General features: G+C 35.8%; 1 protein-coding gene across 1 annotated transcript; it reads right to left on the bottom strand.

Moving 5' to 3' along the window:
- Window positions 1-8,464: 8,464 nt before the first annotated feature.
- Window positions 8,465-13,775, bottom strand: LOC129256443 (uncharacterized). Its single transcript, XM_054894645.2, has 2 exons — window positions 13,481-13,775; window positions 8,465-9,588 (listed from the first exon to the last, which is right to left on the bottom strand). Exons 1-2 carry the CDS (start codon window positions 13,539-13,541, stop codon window positions 9,326-9,328), a joined length of 324 nt encoding a protein of 107 aa, XP_054750620.1. The 5' UTR covers window positions 13,542-13,775; the 3' UTR covers window positions 8,465-9,325.
- Between the last annotated feature and the right edge of the window lie 1,150 nt (window positions 13,776-14,925).

Genomic DNA, 14,925 nt, shown 5'->3' with positions numbered 1-14,925 from the left:
GGGCAAGCGACAAGGATGAGCAAGGTGTGGGTAGTAGGCATGGACGTATAGGCACAATTTTTTCAAGGGGGGCTGATAATCATTGCCCAAATATCAACTTCACAGTTTTAAAATAATATAAAAATAATAATTGCAAGCGCGAAGCGCGAGCTGAATTTTTTCTAAAATTTTTTATAGAATGTATACCTTAAACGATACATTTTGTGCACTTAATTATATAGGATGGGTATCTTCCTTAATAAATTATGCGAGCGCGAAGCGCGAGCTAAAAATTTTGATATTCCTATCTGGACACTAGACATTCTAAGCAGTTTTACAGGATGGGTATCGACCTATAAAGTCGTGCGAGCGTGAAGCGCGAGCTAAAACTTTTGATATTCCGACTTAAGAACTGGATATTCTAAACACTTTAGTAACAATGAACAAATTGCTTTCTAACTGAATAATTAATTGATGCGAGCGCGAAGAGCGACCTGAAAATTTGAGATACTCCCCCCTGAAAAGTGGACATTCTAAACACCTTTTTTTTTAAAACTATATGAACAAGATGGTAGTTTCAACAATTAATTGGTGTGAGCGAGAAGCGCGTGCTGAAAATCTTTGATATTTTGACCTGAAAACTTTACATTCTAAACACTTCAATTAATTATGAACAGGATGGAATTTTATGCAAGTGTGAAGTTCGAGCTGAAATTTTTGATATTCCGACCTAAGAACTTGATATTCTAAGCAATTTTTGTAACCGTGAACAAATTGGTTTCTAATGATATATTTTTGATATTTTTTATTTTTTGTATTCCGACCTAAAAACCGGACATTCTAAGCACTTCATTTAACTATTAACAGGGTGGATATACCTAAACAGTTATATGTGAGCACGAAGCGCGAGCTGAAATTGTTAATATTCCGGCCTAGGAACTGGATATTATAAGCACTTTTTGTAACCGTGTACAAATTGGTTTCGAGCTAATCAATTGACGCGAGCGCGAAGTGCGAGCTGAAAATTTTTGATATTTCAACCTGAAAACAAGACATTTATTTTAGGTATCCAACTAAAAAAATGATGCGAGTGCGTAGAGAGAGCGAAATTTTTATTGATAATTATATATCACCTAAAAGTTGCTCTCTATCTTTGTCCTGTCCTTGGTTAGCCCTGTTCGTCCTCGCTATCGGTATAGAGAGCTTTAAAAGTCGCATTGCGTAAAAATCACAATTTACCGATAAAATTGTACAGTTTAATTGACATTTACCGACAAAGATGGTGGAACTAAAAAACCGAATCAGTTGGAGCAGCCCCGTGTGCCCGACAATTTATCATTTTTTTCTGACAGTCTGCAGTCCAGTTTTTGTTTTCCCCTTTCTCTTAAACTCTTTCTTCTTTTTCTCCTTCCCTCCTTTTTCCTCTCTTTCCTTTTTCCTCTTTTCTTTTTCTTTCCCTTTTTCGCTTCCCTTTTTTATAACATTTAATCCTGTATTTACAGTTTGCGTTTGAACCCCCTCTTCTTATTCCTTATAACATTTAATGTTGTATTAATTTGCAGTTTTCGTATCTCCCCCCCCCCTCCTCTTCTAGGTCTCCCCGGGGGTCTCCCTCCCCCTTTCCACTCCGGCCGCTCTCTCTGCCTCTTCTCGTTCTCCCTCATCTCTACAAGGGCGTAGGCTGGGGATGCACGTGCAGTTCCCTAGCTCCCACTGAGGCAGAGGAGTTCCGAGACTGGCAAGCAAAACTAAATTTGTACCACTTCTTCCAGTATGCCTTCTTCTGCTTTCAACAGCTGATTTTCCAAACTTGAGTTCCACCTGCCCAAGATGTGCCGCCCCCAATATCACTTTAGTTCCACCTCCCCATGCTCAAACAAGGCTATATAACGCCCTTGCATTTAAGCATGTAGGCCTATTCATTAGGTTTTTTTTTTTCCATTTTTACGATTACGCATAATACGTTTGTTAATATAGGATTTTTTTTTGCTCTCTATATATATATCGTCACTCAGTGTCAGAAAAGAGTGATATTCGCCTAGTATAGCTCGATGATGATGATGATGATGATGATCAACGTTCTACGTCAACCCCTTCAACTCTGGGATCCATTATTGCTAAAAACGCTGGTGTTGATTTAACACCAACCTAGTCGGAAAACACCAGAGAAGTGTTGAAACAACACTATAACTTATATCGATAATGTATTAAACGGGTACTCTACTATGAGGCTGAAAATAGTATGATTTGAACAGATAAACAAAAATCAGACAAACAGAACACTGAAAATTATTTTGATCAAAACAGGATAAGGAATAAAAAAGTTATGACGTTAAAGATTTGCATTATTTCGGTGAAATAGTTCTATGCATGGAATGAGTAAACTGATCTCCACTTGTTCTTTTGTATTTTACATGAAATTATGTTATTCAAATTTTGTCCTCCAAGAACTAATACTGATTTAATGCACAAGATTCATTGCTGCAACTTAACTGATATCATCATCCACACATCTGCACATTATATGAAAAATGAAATAACTATGATTTCATGTAATAAATAAGAAAAAGGAAAGTGGGGTGTGACATCATCAGCCCACCTAATGAATATTTATAACTGCGTGCATATGTCTGTTTGAACAAAATCTTGATATTTTTTTTAATTCTTTGTTATAACTTTGATATTTGTCAAATTTAATGAAAATTTCAGTATTTTGCAGGGTGAATTGTACTTTATTTATTTAGATATATATTTTCAGTCCGGAGTACCCCTTTAACACCAACTGGTGTTGTACTCTTATATCTGATGTGATAGCACAAATCCAAAACCAGTGTTTTTTCATAACTATTCTGGTGTTCTCCAGCCTATGAGGGACTTGTGTTAGATTTCACAACGGCGTTTTTTGTTTCAAACAAGTAATATGAGGTTTGCCGAAAAACAAATTATTTTCGCTTCTTCCAATTTCCATTTCAAAAATGATAGTCATAAAATGCCATTTAATCTTGCTATAGATTCATCGAGACCCTTTTTTTTTGGGGGGGGGGTGTTGCACTAGATGGGGGCTAGGGTCTTGATTCCCTCAAAAGTTCCACGATCAACAGTAACACAATATTTTAAAAAAATGAATGAATAAACAAACATGCAGAGGGGGTGAAATATAAAACCTTAAAAGGGTGTATTGTTTTCTGAATATTTTGTCAAAGACTATCACCAGGGGAGGAGGAGCGCAGTTGAAAGTGGGTCTGTTAATTTTCTTGTAACTAACAGAATGTGGGATCAGTGACTGTAGAACGTGTTTCCGTTGGGGGCTGGGGGAGGGCAAGCCAAAAAAAAGACACTGTCAAAGGGGAATTAGGTAGGGCCTATAAATACATATTTTCACTATCGTTTTTTTTTCCAGGATTTAGGGTGTGTTTATGCTTCCATTGCGAGGACAGAATCAGCGTTTTCAAACGTCGATTCAAATCGCCGATCGTAAACGTGTTTCTGGGAATGCTGTTTATGCTGAACTTTTCAGAGGCGAAATCACGATCTCCAGCTGGCTTCGCATCGTAATTTTCATTGAGCAGGAAAGCGAGGTCAAATTGGGCGCGCCCTTATTCGAATTTTTTTTCTTCCGAGTGTTGTTATGGGGAAGGTACGTCGACAGTTATATAAACATCGAACAATTTCCGATATTTTAGTCATTGCATGGAGCTTCTTGATATAGCCATAGAATTTCCACCATGGTGAGGATAATAAAGATAAAAAAATAAGAATATTAAGTATACAAAATAATAAAATATCTATTTGTTTATGCTACTGGGGCATCTGGCAATGTCTCCTCATTATAACTCTTGTTCCAGGGTTTTTTGTGTGTAAATCCCTCAACATTCATCGTGATGACAAATTGGAAGAGTAATACTAGTAATAGTACTACACATGCAAATCAAGGGAGATGAGAGGTAATTCCGTGGAGGTAACATGCGACCATGGAGCAATGCGACTGTATTTGCCCGCGGATTTTCATCTCACCGGAAGCATGTACCAAATGACGTCATTTAAACGCGTTTACGATCATGGTACCTGTTTATACTTCCCCAGAAAGCCTGATTCTGGTCAAACGACGTTTACAAACGCACCTTTTTGTGAGTTTACGATCGGCGTTTTGAAACAGCGTTTGAATGAAAGTAAGCATGGACGCAACCGTGTTTTGGACTAATCACGTATGGAAACGCTGATTCTGGCCTGAAAAGTGGAAGCATAAACACGGCCTAAGAAGCTGTTTGTTTATCATGTTGATTAAAACTTTTACGAAAGGGATTTCTGATTATCAATGAAGCATGTAGGCTATATATTTTTGGGGGAAAAATAATGATAGTTTAAGTCGTACAACTTGCATTGTGGTCTATTCTGGCGCTAATTGTAATGTGTTAAAGATGATAGAACATCTTCCACTAAATTGATTTTGTTTGTCGAACCGATCTTCGGAAAATTTCCTCGCGAAAGATACTTTTTATGGCTTGAAAAAAAAACACACAAAAATAATACATGTTATCACTGAAACAGAGTGAGAGGGGCCATTTTGCCTTCCCGAGTTTACTGTAAGATGAGAGGCCAAAATGCAAATTTAGGTATAAAATTCACTTATCTTCGTTGTACTTTATGCGTAAAAACTATGTACATTATATTGGCATAACAAAATAGAGTATCAACTTCATGATGAAAATGCTCAGATTAAAAAAAATGTTACTTCACAAAGGGCACATTTCATTTTGGACAAAAATTTTGTTTTTCTCCTATGTGACATTTTTTAAGCAAGTTCCCGCACGGGTATAACATTCGTAATTCCGAAGGTCCGTTATTTAATTTTCGGACTAACGAACCTTCGGAATAACGAATCTTATTTTGTTTTCGGAGTAAAGAACATTCGGAATAACGAACCTTATTTCGTTTTCGAATTAACGAACCTTCGGAATAACGCCACAAATGTTCGGATTAACGAACATCGAGGTATAGCCAATTTACGTGTTTCGGTATTATACGAACCTTCGGAATTACAAACCTTTGGAATTACGAAGTGTAACCAGTTCCCACCGTCCCCCTGCCATTTCCCAGCCCTGTGGAAAGGAAAGAACGCTAATTGCAATTACATTACATTAACAACCTAAAATTCTGAATAGTGAAGAAAAGGGGTATTTTATTAAAAGTGAATAATGGCATATTCATTGACAAAACAGTGGGTAACTTGGTCATAGGTATAAGGGGCGCACTGCAGAAGAAGAATTTCACTATGAAAAAATGAAATAATGAGTCAACAAATTTTGAAAAGCATACTTGCAGAGTTGCAGAAGGGAACTGAACACTGAATAAGGAAAACGGGGCTGATCGAGCATTAAGAGAGCAGTTTTAAGAAGAGCAACTTTTCAAATACGAGAATGGACACTTATAACCAGACAAAGGGGCTCCCGTTGACACATAAACGGGTCCTTCTAAGATAAAAGGTGCACTGCAACAAGTTTATTAGGGATTTTTTTTTCTTGCCTAAAAAGGGACACATTTTAGAGCTTCAAAACTTGGGGGTACTGTGTCCCCCCCCCCCCCCCTCGCCTGTCCGCCCCCAGGATCACTGCCGCCGTCTTTCACACAATATAGATTTTATATTTGAAAACGTCAAAATCTTTACTCTTTCCCTCGCAACTTTTTTATAGATATCCTCCCCATTTCCGTCAAATTTCCAGCTTATTTTCATCACCGGTGAGCTAAATACCCGAGAATAAAGCATAATTATATCATCAGGTTTTACATCCAACAAGTATCTGAACTGGAAACTCATCACCCATCTCAGGGTGACGATCTAGCCGTTGCTCGTCAGATAAATTTAATATTTATCTTTGGTTTTATGTAGAAGAAAAAATAAAATAAAAAGTGTAAAGTATACAACCTCAAATCAGAAAAGGGTTGGTTTTGACTTTGTTGTTTAGATAGATCACAGCTAGAAACAAATGATTTAGTATTTTTATGCAAGATCTTAGTTTACGATCGATGTTACAAGAAGAACCATCATCCGTGCCTCTAACCTAATTCTAGACCAGATATAGTATAGACATACATGCATATTGGTTGTTTATTAATATCCATGTATGGTACCAGCATATCAACAACAAGATTGAATATGACTTGTGTCCATCAATATTGATTTATGATGATATTTATGGGACAAGACTAAACAAATATATATATAACAATTACTTTAGACATGTTAGATAGTAAATCATATTTTGAAAAAGCACACGGCACTTGACCCGAATGAGTGAGCTTGAATTACTCGCCTCTGATAATGCACAACTTAAATATTCCTATATTCTTTGAACGAAAAGGTACCGTAATCACGAACAAAGGAAACGCTAGTAGATGTCCGAGGGTATGGTGAGCCTAGTTATTGTTTAGCCGCCATTATTGATGAAACATTAATATTAATTCTTTTCAAAAGTTCGAATTTATTATCAGATATAAGAAAGATCATAATTCAGATTTTGTTCTTAGTTACCATCCAAAAGCTATTGATTGGGGAAGAAGTTTGCAGGTAGGGTAAAGAACAATAACAATGGGGAACCTAATTGTATTTTTTTTCTTGTTATAAACAGAACAAGTTTACAAGGATGAAATGATGGTAATGATAATAACCATGACGAAGATGATGATGTCAATGAAAATAATAATAACAATGATGATGATACTACTACTACTACTACTACTATACTACTACTACTACTAATAATAATGATAATAACAATAATATGCGGGCGGAAAAAAATTAGAGATTTCTGATGATCTAAAACTATCTATCAGATAAGTATTTGACGTTATAGAGTTTCCGCTCAATGTCACATTTAAATCCTTTAATTTAATGTTATGACATTTAATTTCGCGATAGCCATGATCGCACCGCTCATTTGTCACTGTGTTTCATTATTTGTCACTTGAATATATTTTCTGCGCAAAATAATTATCAAACAAGTCACATAAACAGCATGCAATTTAATGAATCCGCAAGCTGCAGCATAACCATTTTCCGCACGTGGGTTCATTATCTCTGCAAAACATTCTTCAAGTGAATCAAATGAATTTTTATAGAGCATGCAATTTGAGGAATGGACATTCAAATTAATTTTCTACATGTGATTTCATAATATTTGCAACATCTTTTCAAATGTGTTATTTATATGTTAAGTAGGTGCATGGAAATTAAGAAATATGCATTCAAAATCAGATGCTGCATGGCGTTTCAGCTGTTTAGTCAAACGAATTCTCGTATTATTATGCAAGCATTTTTTTGAATCAGTGCATTTGATTTAAGATGTTAAGCAACAACTCATTTAAAATACGTTGATTATTCGGCGATTCTATTTCATGTATAGGCATGCTTTTCCTGTTAGTAATATTTTGAAATAATGTAATAAAATGTACTAGAATAATAATGCTTTTTTTCTGGAATAAAAGTATCATAAAGGCACCGGTTGATGGTATGGAGCCACTCCTTCCAAATCCGTCATGCTTGACATACAGAGGATCTCCCATGAAATTGAATGAAGTTGAAAATATTATAAAACGAAGGGACATGTCAGTGGCGGATCCACTTTTAAGAAGCACAAAAAAATCCGGAATGTGTCATGCATAGGCATTTGGGGACCTTTTTTTTTGCTTGTAAAATTTTCCTTCAAAAATTGACCTCGATTTTGTAGAGAAGATTTTTTTTTAAGTTGTCAAATTTTTCCTGTAGAGAATGCCCCCTCCCCTCCTGGAAATTCCTAGATCCGCTCTTGGGACTTGTAATAAAGTTGAAAAAAAAAAGTAAACATTAATGAAAATGCCCACACAGTCAGCATTGTCGGGTGAAAAAGGATGGATATGCTGTAGAATTGTCTTTAACACCTTTGTAAACGAAACCCAAAACCATTTGCAAAAAATGCAAAAAAATGATTTTATGATGAAAACTAAGGAAACTGGAAATTCAAATTTGGGCTAAACAAATATCTACTTAGCCACAATGCATAACAATTCTAATTTTATTATAAATATGTTTATAGATTTACATATTAGATATGCCTACAGATGCCATGCAACACAAACGAAATTGAACTCTCAAAAATGAAATTGGTTGCTCAAACAATCTTATCGGTCATTGTTGATGAAATTGAAAGCGCAATTCCTGAATTTAATCGCCCAAAATTTAGAATAAAAATTACATTCGTTAATTTGTAAGACCATTAACGAACCTCTTTGCCTTAGAACGAAATCCAAAGCACATGACAAATATTAAAATGATCAAATTTGAAATAGTCCTGACCACAAATTTATTTGAAACATTATAAATGAATTCTATAGTGTAATATAGTATAATAATAGTATAATAATCAAAATAAAGCATTTTGGAAAAAAAAAACATATCAGTAAGGCCACAATAACAAAATCCAACAAAAAAATCAATTAATGTCAAATAGGATGACGGTTAAATTATTCAAAGATTTTTATTATTCCAATAATTATAGTCCAGTATAATACAAATTGTTCAGTATTTATTAAAACTCAATTTCTAAAGTTTGTGCAAACGAAGTCAAATTTTCACATCCGCATACACAATACATAAATAACACACACAAATTGCTGCATTCACGCAGAGCGGGAAGTGGCTAATTTATTTCAGGGTGATATTAATAACGGAAACAAAAGAGAATAAACTAAATAACGTCACTTTGATGGCTCCAGAAAGTCAACTTTGCCAACGCGTTTTAATGATTCCTGAAATTATTGTTTGATCCTTTCGGAAGATTGTTCCTTTTCTCCCTCATGTCGTAAATTTCCTCCGTATATGTTAGTCATTTTGAACACAGATTATACGTGTTTGAGTCAACTTGGCTTTGTTCCACATTCAAAATTGTAATGTTATACCTTAGAACAAAATAACAGTAAGCTAATATAATACCTTCCATTCTTTTAATAATGCGATGGTAATACTGATCCAATCCAATATGGATTCGTTGGTGTACGTGTCCTTGGCAAGATGGCCATTATTTAAAATGGGCCCACAAGAAGAGGGTCGCTATGTTACCTGTTACTCCTTATTACAAGATTCATTAAAAAGATAAGAAACGCTATTAACAGAATGTCTAGAGAGTGTCAATAGTAATTATTATAACCCTGATCTATGTTGGTCCAGCATATAACGCCAGAGAAGACTGTCAGCCTTTTTTCAGTGGCAAGTCAGTTACTGGTGACTACAACTATTATTTCATCATTTCCGGTGTTGACATCTGTATAAGATCAACCCCGAAGACCATTGATCTATTGTATGGTCATAGAGCATCTATTCAGTAATGTTGGCGTCAATTGGGCTTGGGCACCTGGATTCTTCCACACACATGTCGCTGTCTTCAGAAAGAAGTCGCTGACCACGGGGACATCGGCAATCCATGAAGCATCTCCTCGGGCAGGCGGGCATTTTGATCCCACACACCAGGTTCTGACAGTAACCGCAGTTTGTCCACTCTTGATTCCCTGGGCATCTCCGTCCGGGAGAAGCATTCTTGTCCTTGTTGGGGCGCATCTTGCGCCTGCCCTCAGAGCATGCTAGAGGAGAACAGAAAAGAAGATAAAAAGAATAGATTTTTGTTTTAATCGGTAATATCTAGTTCCCATTATCGCGATTCGCGCCACGATTGAAACTGCGGTCTAAATCGTAGAGTAATCGTAGTTAACGGGTTAGATCTTGAGGTCAGTCGTAGCAATCGTGGTGATTGTTAAATAAATCATTTGGACAGGTCAAACCTTTTGCTCGACCAGCCGCTACAAAACGCCAGTCGTACCGGATACCACGACAGGACTGGGAACGCGGTGTCAGAAACTGAATAAAGATGCTGCTGCCAAACGCACTGAGTCGTTATATTCAATGTAACACCTTCGATAATAAGATGTTCATCGTCCAGCATGTGGAGCTGATATCTTATTAGGATGGTTATTAGATGTGTCCCTGGAGGTTGTGCTTGTGTGAGATAGGGGTGTCGATCCCGGAACAGTATATGTCCAAATCTAATAATATTCATCACATCAATTAGGCCTAATCTAAAATGCAAACTTTTACTATTCGAATTCGAAAAATGTTATCGCTTGGAGCTTTGGACGCTGTATACGTACTATGGCCCGTGAAATGTGACTAATTATGTTTATCGCTTATTCTGAAGTATTAATACAGATTAATGATATAAATGTGAGCATCATATGATGCAGGTGAAGAGGACCCCTCTCCCATTCCTTAACAAGTAAAAATACTTATTATTAACATCTAGTTTTCGGATTCGCCTGCGAATGAAAATATCTATAACAACATTCTGTTTTTCCCTCCATCACTGTCCATCCATCCCAGCTAAAAAAAACAAAGAAAATATTTCCGCTTTATTCGCCACCCTTCCTTAACCCTTCCATTCCTTAACAAGTAAAAATACTTATTATTAACATCTAGTTTTCGGATTCGCCTGCGAATGAAAATATCTATAACAACATTCTGTTTCTCCCTCCATCACTGTCCATCCATCCCAGCTAAAAAAAAAAAAGAAGAAAATACTTCCGCTTTATTCGCCACCCAGCAAACATTCAATGGAATTGGCCTATATACATGCCTCGATCCCACTCCAATGATTTTGAAAACTAAAAAAATATATGCTATCAATAATTTTATTTAAATTAATTTATTTATTACGTATTATTAAACAGGGTAGCCACATCAGTAGTCAAATACTGTTGTACTTGGGGACCCTGTATAACATAAAACAAAACAAAATACAAGCATAATTATTATACAATACAAATCCTAAACATAATAAAACATAAACAGATGGAAATTTCAGTTACTCATGTGTGTGTGGGGGGTAGTTATAACATATCAATTTATGGAAGTATGCCGAAATGCTAAATTTCACTTTAAAGAATTTTCTTTCGTTCGTTATGCTCTATCCCCCCCCCTCTCTCTCTCTCACACACACACACATCCATTCCACGCGCACCCACACTACCCCCCCCCCCCACACACACATAAATTACTATGTGGAGAGTGAATGAAGTCATAGATCCCTCCCGGGACCCCTCCATCTACAATTTATATTATTGTAATCCTGGCTGTAAATTTAACCCCCCCTTCCACCTTTCCTCTTCGTGAAAGAAATCAACCCCCGTTTGGTCGTTGTTCGAAGAGCAATTAATGGAGGCCACTAATCATGAACACGATGTTTACTAATCAGGTTGTAAAGGTGGATCTCCGTGGGGTGCTTTGCTGACTGTCCAAGCCCAACATATTGCTTTTTTCGCCTTATGTCAACATAATTGTTAATAATATTCGGCAGAGGGTACACGTTTTTCCTAGTAAAAATCATAAGTATTTAATCACTAATAGATAAATAATCCAACTTTGCTAATAAGATGAAGGTAAAAAGTCAGGATTTCAAAAGTGTGATAGCCCGGGTGGGTGTTTCAGAAAGCTGTTCGTAAGTTAAGAGCGACTTTAAGAACGACTGATGAACCTTTCTTACGCGCTAAATAATCAACAATTGGTGAATATCACTTACAGAAGGAAGGATCAACGTGTTCCTAAAGTCTCTCTTAACTTACGAACAGCTTTATGAAACGCCCAAGAATAGACACGTCCTAAACGACACCAATGATCCTTCATTGTTCCTTGGTGTTTGGGTGCTAGTTGTAGTTTAGTTTCTTGTGAAACACGCATATTTTTTTATCCTTTTTGGGGGACGTACACGTTTTAAATTCCCCAAACCCTGGTTGCTCAAAGTTCAAAGGCTTTACGTTTTGCATGACGTTTGACACTGAATAAGCCGGAACTTGATAAAATAGTAATTCCTTAAGATTTTTCGACGAAGAATATTGATGTGTGTTATACATTATAGTTGTATAAACAATGTCCGCCAATAGGGTACTCCCAAAAGTCGGAACCAAATATGACTATGAAGCCACCCCACCCCCGTCTTCATGCAACCCGCCACCACATCCGAATAAACTTGGATTGTCGAAATTAAAGCATTATTATGATACCTCCACATGCGATCCGGATTTCAACGAATAAATTAAAGTCATTCATATGCACGCTATGTAATACTAGCAAAAGATAACCTGCATCTATACTAAATAACCAATGGCAACTTGGCCGGTAAACATGTCCTCTAACTTTGTTTACTTTGCCATGAGTACCAATGTAAACGGAAGACAGGTTCATGGTTTAATGACGCAATAATTGTTGTACTAAACAGTCGTTTGCTTCCGATAATTCACCGGAAGATGTTTGTTGAGTGGGCATTGTGCATTCAAAATGAAACAAAACCAATGAAAACAAAATAAATAAATTCAAACACAAACGAGCATTGAGACATGACGACACTGTATATACCTGCAAATGTATTATGTGCTCGAAGTCGTGAAAATCAATTGAATAACATTTATTTATTTGTTATATAATAATTCATCTGTTATCACTTAATGAAAATATAAGTTCCCCGATAAGTTCTTATCGTATTATCTATTTATTATTTTTGCATTTCCTCATTTACCTATGCATTTACATATTCGGCAACCTTGTAACGATCAGGACCTATCTTGACTCAATTCAAATACGTGAAATGCTTCACGTGATTCACCATGATAATATGCCACTCTGCATGCTAGATAAACATAATGTCCTATGTTGAGGATTAAGATATTAAGCAGAAATGAAAACCGAATGTAATAACAAGCCCGTATCTCCGAGACCAGCATTGTGCGTTCAGTTTGTGTCCCCTTTATGATAATATACACATACACTCATCCATCCACTCATCCTCCTCCACAAACACACACACACCCTCACAACCAGAGTCATCTTTACAATTATTTATTATAACAAGAGTTCAAAGTCTGTAAGATATTGCAGTGACAGATGTTCACATCATGATAATACATGTATATAAATATTGATATAATAATTATAAAAGAAAGCTTTGCATAAAGAGCCTATTGTATCTTACTTCAAAAGTGCATTTGTACTGAGTGGAAGTGTATATGAGCATATTCCCACAATTTGATTAAAGAAATTAGAAAAAAGTATGTAATTAAATATTTTAAAACAAATATATAATTCAAATAGGGAAATATATAATTTTTAAAATGTACAACAAACAATGATGGTAACAATAAAGGTGACGACGATGACGATGATGATGATGATTATGATAATGATGACGATGGTGATAATGAAAATCGGAAAATGGAGTAGAATAAGCAACAACTAGTTACATTAATTAGACATATTCCAATCCTGTTCCCGAAAAAAAAGAATTATTAAAACACTTTGTTTTTCGCACTGTCTCCTTCTTTTTCTCCCTACCCCATTCCCACACTTATTTTCTATTTCATTTCCAACATAAAACTCACACAAAGTGATGTATATACAATATATACCGTAAATATAAATACTAGTACATACCACTGAGCAGTACGACAAAAAAGGCGACCAGGATCACTATTTTCGGAGCCGTCATTTTCATTCTTGATGATATCACTAAGTTGAAAAAGATTCCTGATAAATTTGAAGAAAATTACAGGATTTGATCGCAACAGAGAATCGATGGAAGTGATAAGTATGGTATTCAAGATCTACGTGCAAATAGAGACTGACTGTTTCCAGCGATGCGATCCTATTAATATGAGAAACGACCTATAATGGACATACGTCACAACCATAAATTCGACAGAGATTACAATTAACCTTCGGTCATTATGAGGCCGGGAACGGTTTGAGTTTCGCTTCCCTGAACAAAACAAAACAAATTACTGAATAGATCATTATTCTGATTAAGAATATGCACTCTCACTTGCTCTTTTAAGTTACTAAAATAGAATTAAAATTCTATTTTACTAACTTGGTTATTCTTCTGCGAGCAAAAACCTGTGTTAAGATTATTATCATTATTATTAGGGGCGGTTGTCCAGTGGTTTAAGGGGGAAAAAGGGCAATGGAAAGGGCAATGAAATGTACTATCTAGTTAAAAAAACGAAAAATAGTAGGCCTAGTACAAACACTGAGGTGAAGACAAGTGCTTTCCATAATAAATCTTTGTCTTTGTTCGATATTATGTCTGGCTTATACTATAGGCCTTTTCACAAAGCATATCCATAGGCGGATCCAGGGGCCCCGGGCCCCCCTATTGGCGGAGCAAAAATAGAAAAAAAGGGGGAAAGAAAGAAAAAAAGAAAAAGAAGGGAAAAGAGAGGAGAACAAACGAAGGGGAAACATAAGAGGACGAAGTCGAGTGATTAAAATAAGATGAGGGGAAGACTTGGAAAACAATTTCTAAAAAAATCTTTCATATCACTATATAAAATTTTCGCTCGCGCTTCAATATACAAAACATACTTCAGCTCGGAAATCGCACTTTCATTATTTTGCTTGATTTGAAAATTGATTTTTTTAAAGTGCTCTGTAAATATTTTTTATGGTCTAAATATTAAAGTACAAGTCCACCCTAACAAAAAGTTGATTTGAATAAAAAGAGAAAAATCCAACAAGCATAACACTGAAAATTTCATCGAATTCGGATGTAAAATAAGAAAGTTATGACATTTTAAAGTTTCGCTTAATTTCACAAAACAGTTATATGCACATCCTGGTCGGTATGCAAATGAGGGGACCGATGACATCACTCACTCACTAATTCTTTTGTATTTTATAACATGAAATATTGGATATTCTAATTTTCTCCTCATTGTCAAGGGAAACAATAATTAATTCCTCCCTAAACATGTGGAATTAGCATTGTTTGATACTATATTGTTCAGTCAAGTTGGTCCTTATTGTCGAATATGTAAAAAAATGAAATATTGTATAATTCAAACAATAACAAACAAAAGAAATAGTGAGTGATGGACATC

Source organism: Lytechinus pictus, chromosome 3 (assembly GCF_037042905.1).
Source record: "Lytechinus pictus isolate F3 Inbred chromosome 3, Lp3.0, whole genome shotgun sequence".
Lineage (NCBI taxonomy): Eukaryota > Metazoa > Echinodermata > Echinoidea > Temnopleuroida > Toxopneustidae > Lytechinus > Lytechinus pictus.
Note: the sequence above shows the minus strand (reverse complement) of the source record. Positions and strands in the feature narration are given on the sequence as shown.

Excerpts from the sequence above, each read along its gene's own strand:
- LOC129256443 (XM_054894645.2), bottom strand. The coding sequence starts at position 13,541 with ATGAAAATGACGGCTCCGAAAATAGTGATCCTGGTCGCCTTTTTTGTC. Across the intron at positions 9,589-13,480 it reads TTTTGTCGTACTGCTCAGTG|CATGCTCTGAGGGCAGGCGC; the intron begins GTATGTACTAGT and ends GTTCTCCTCTAG.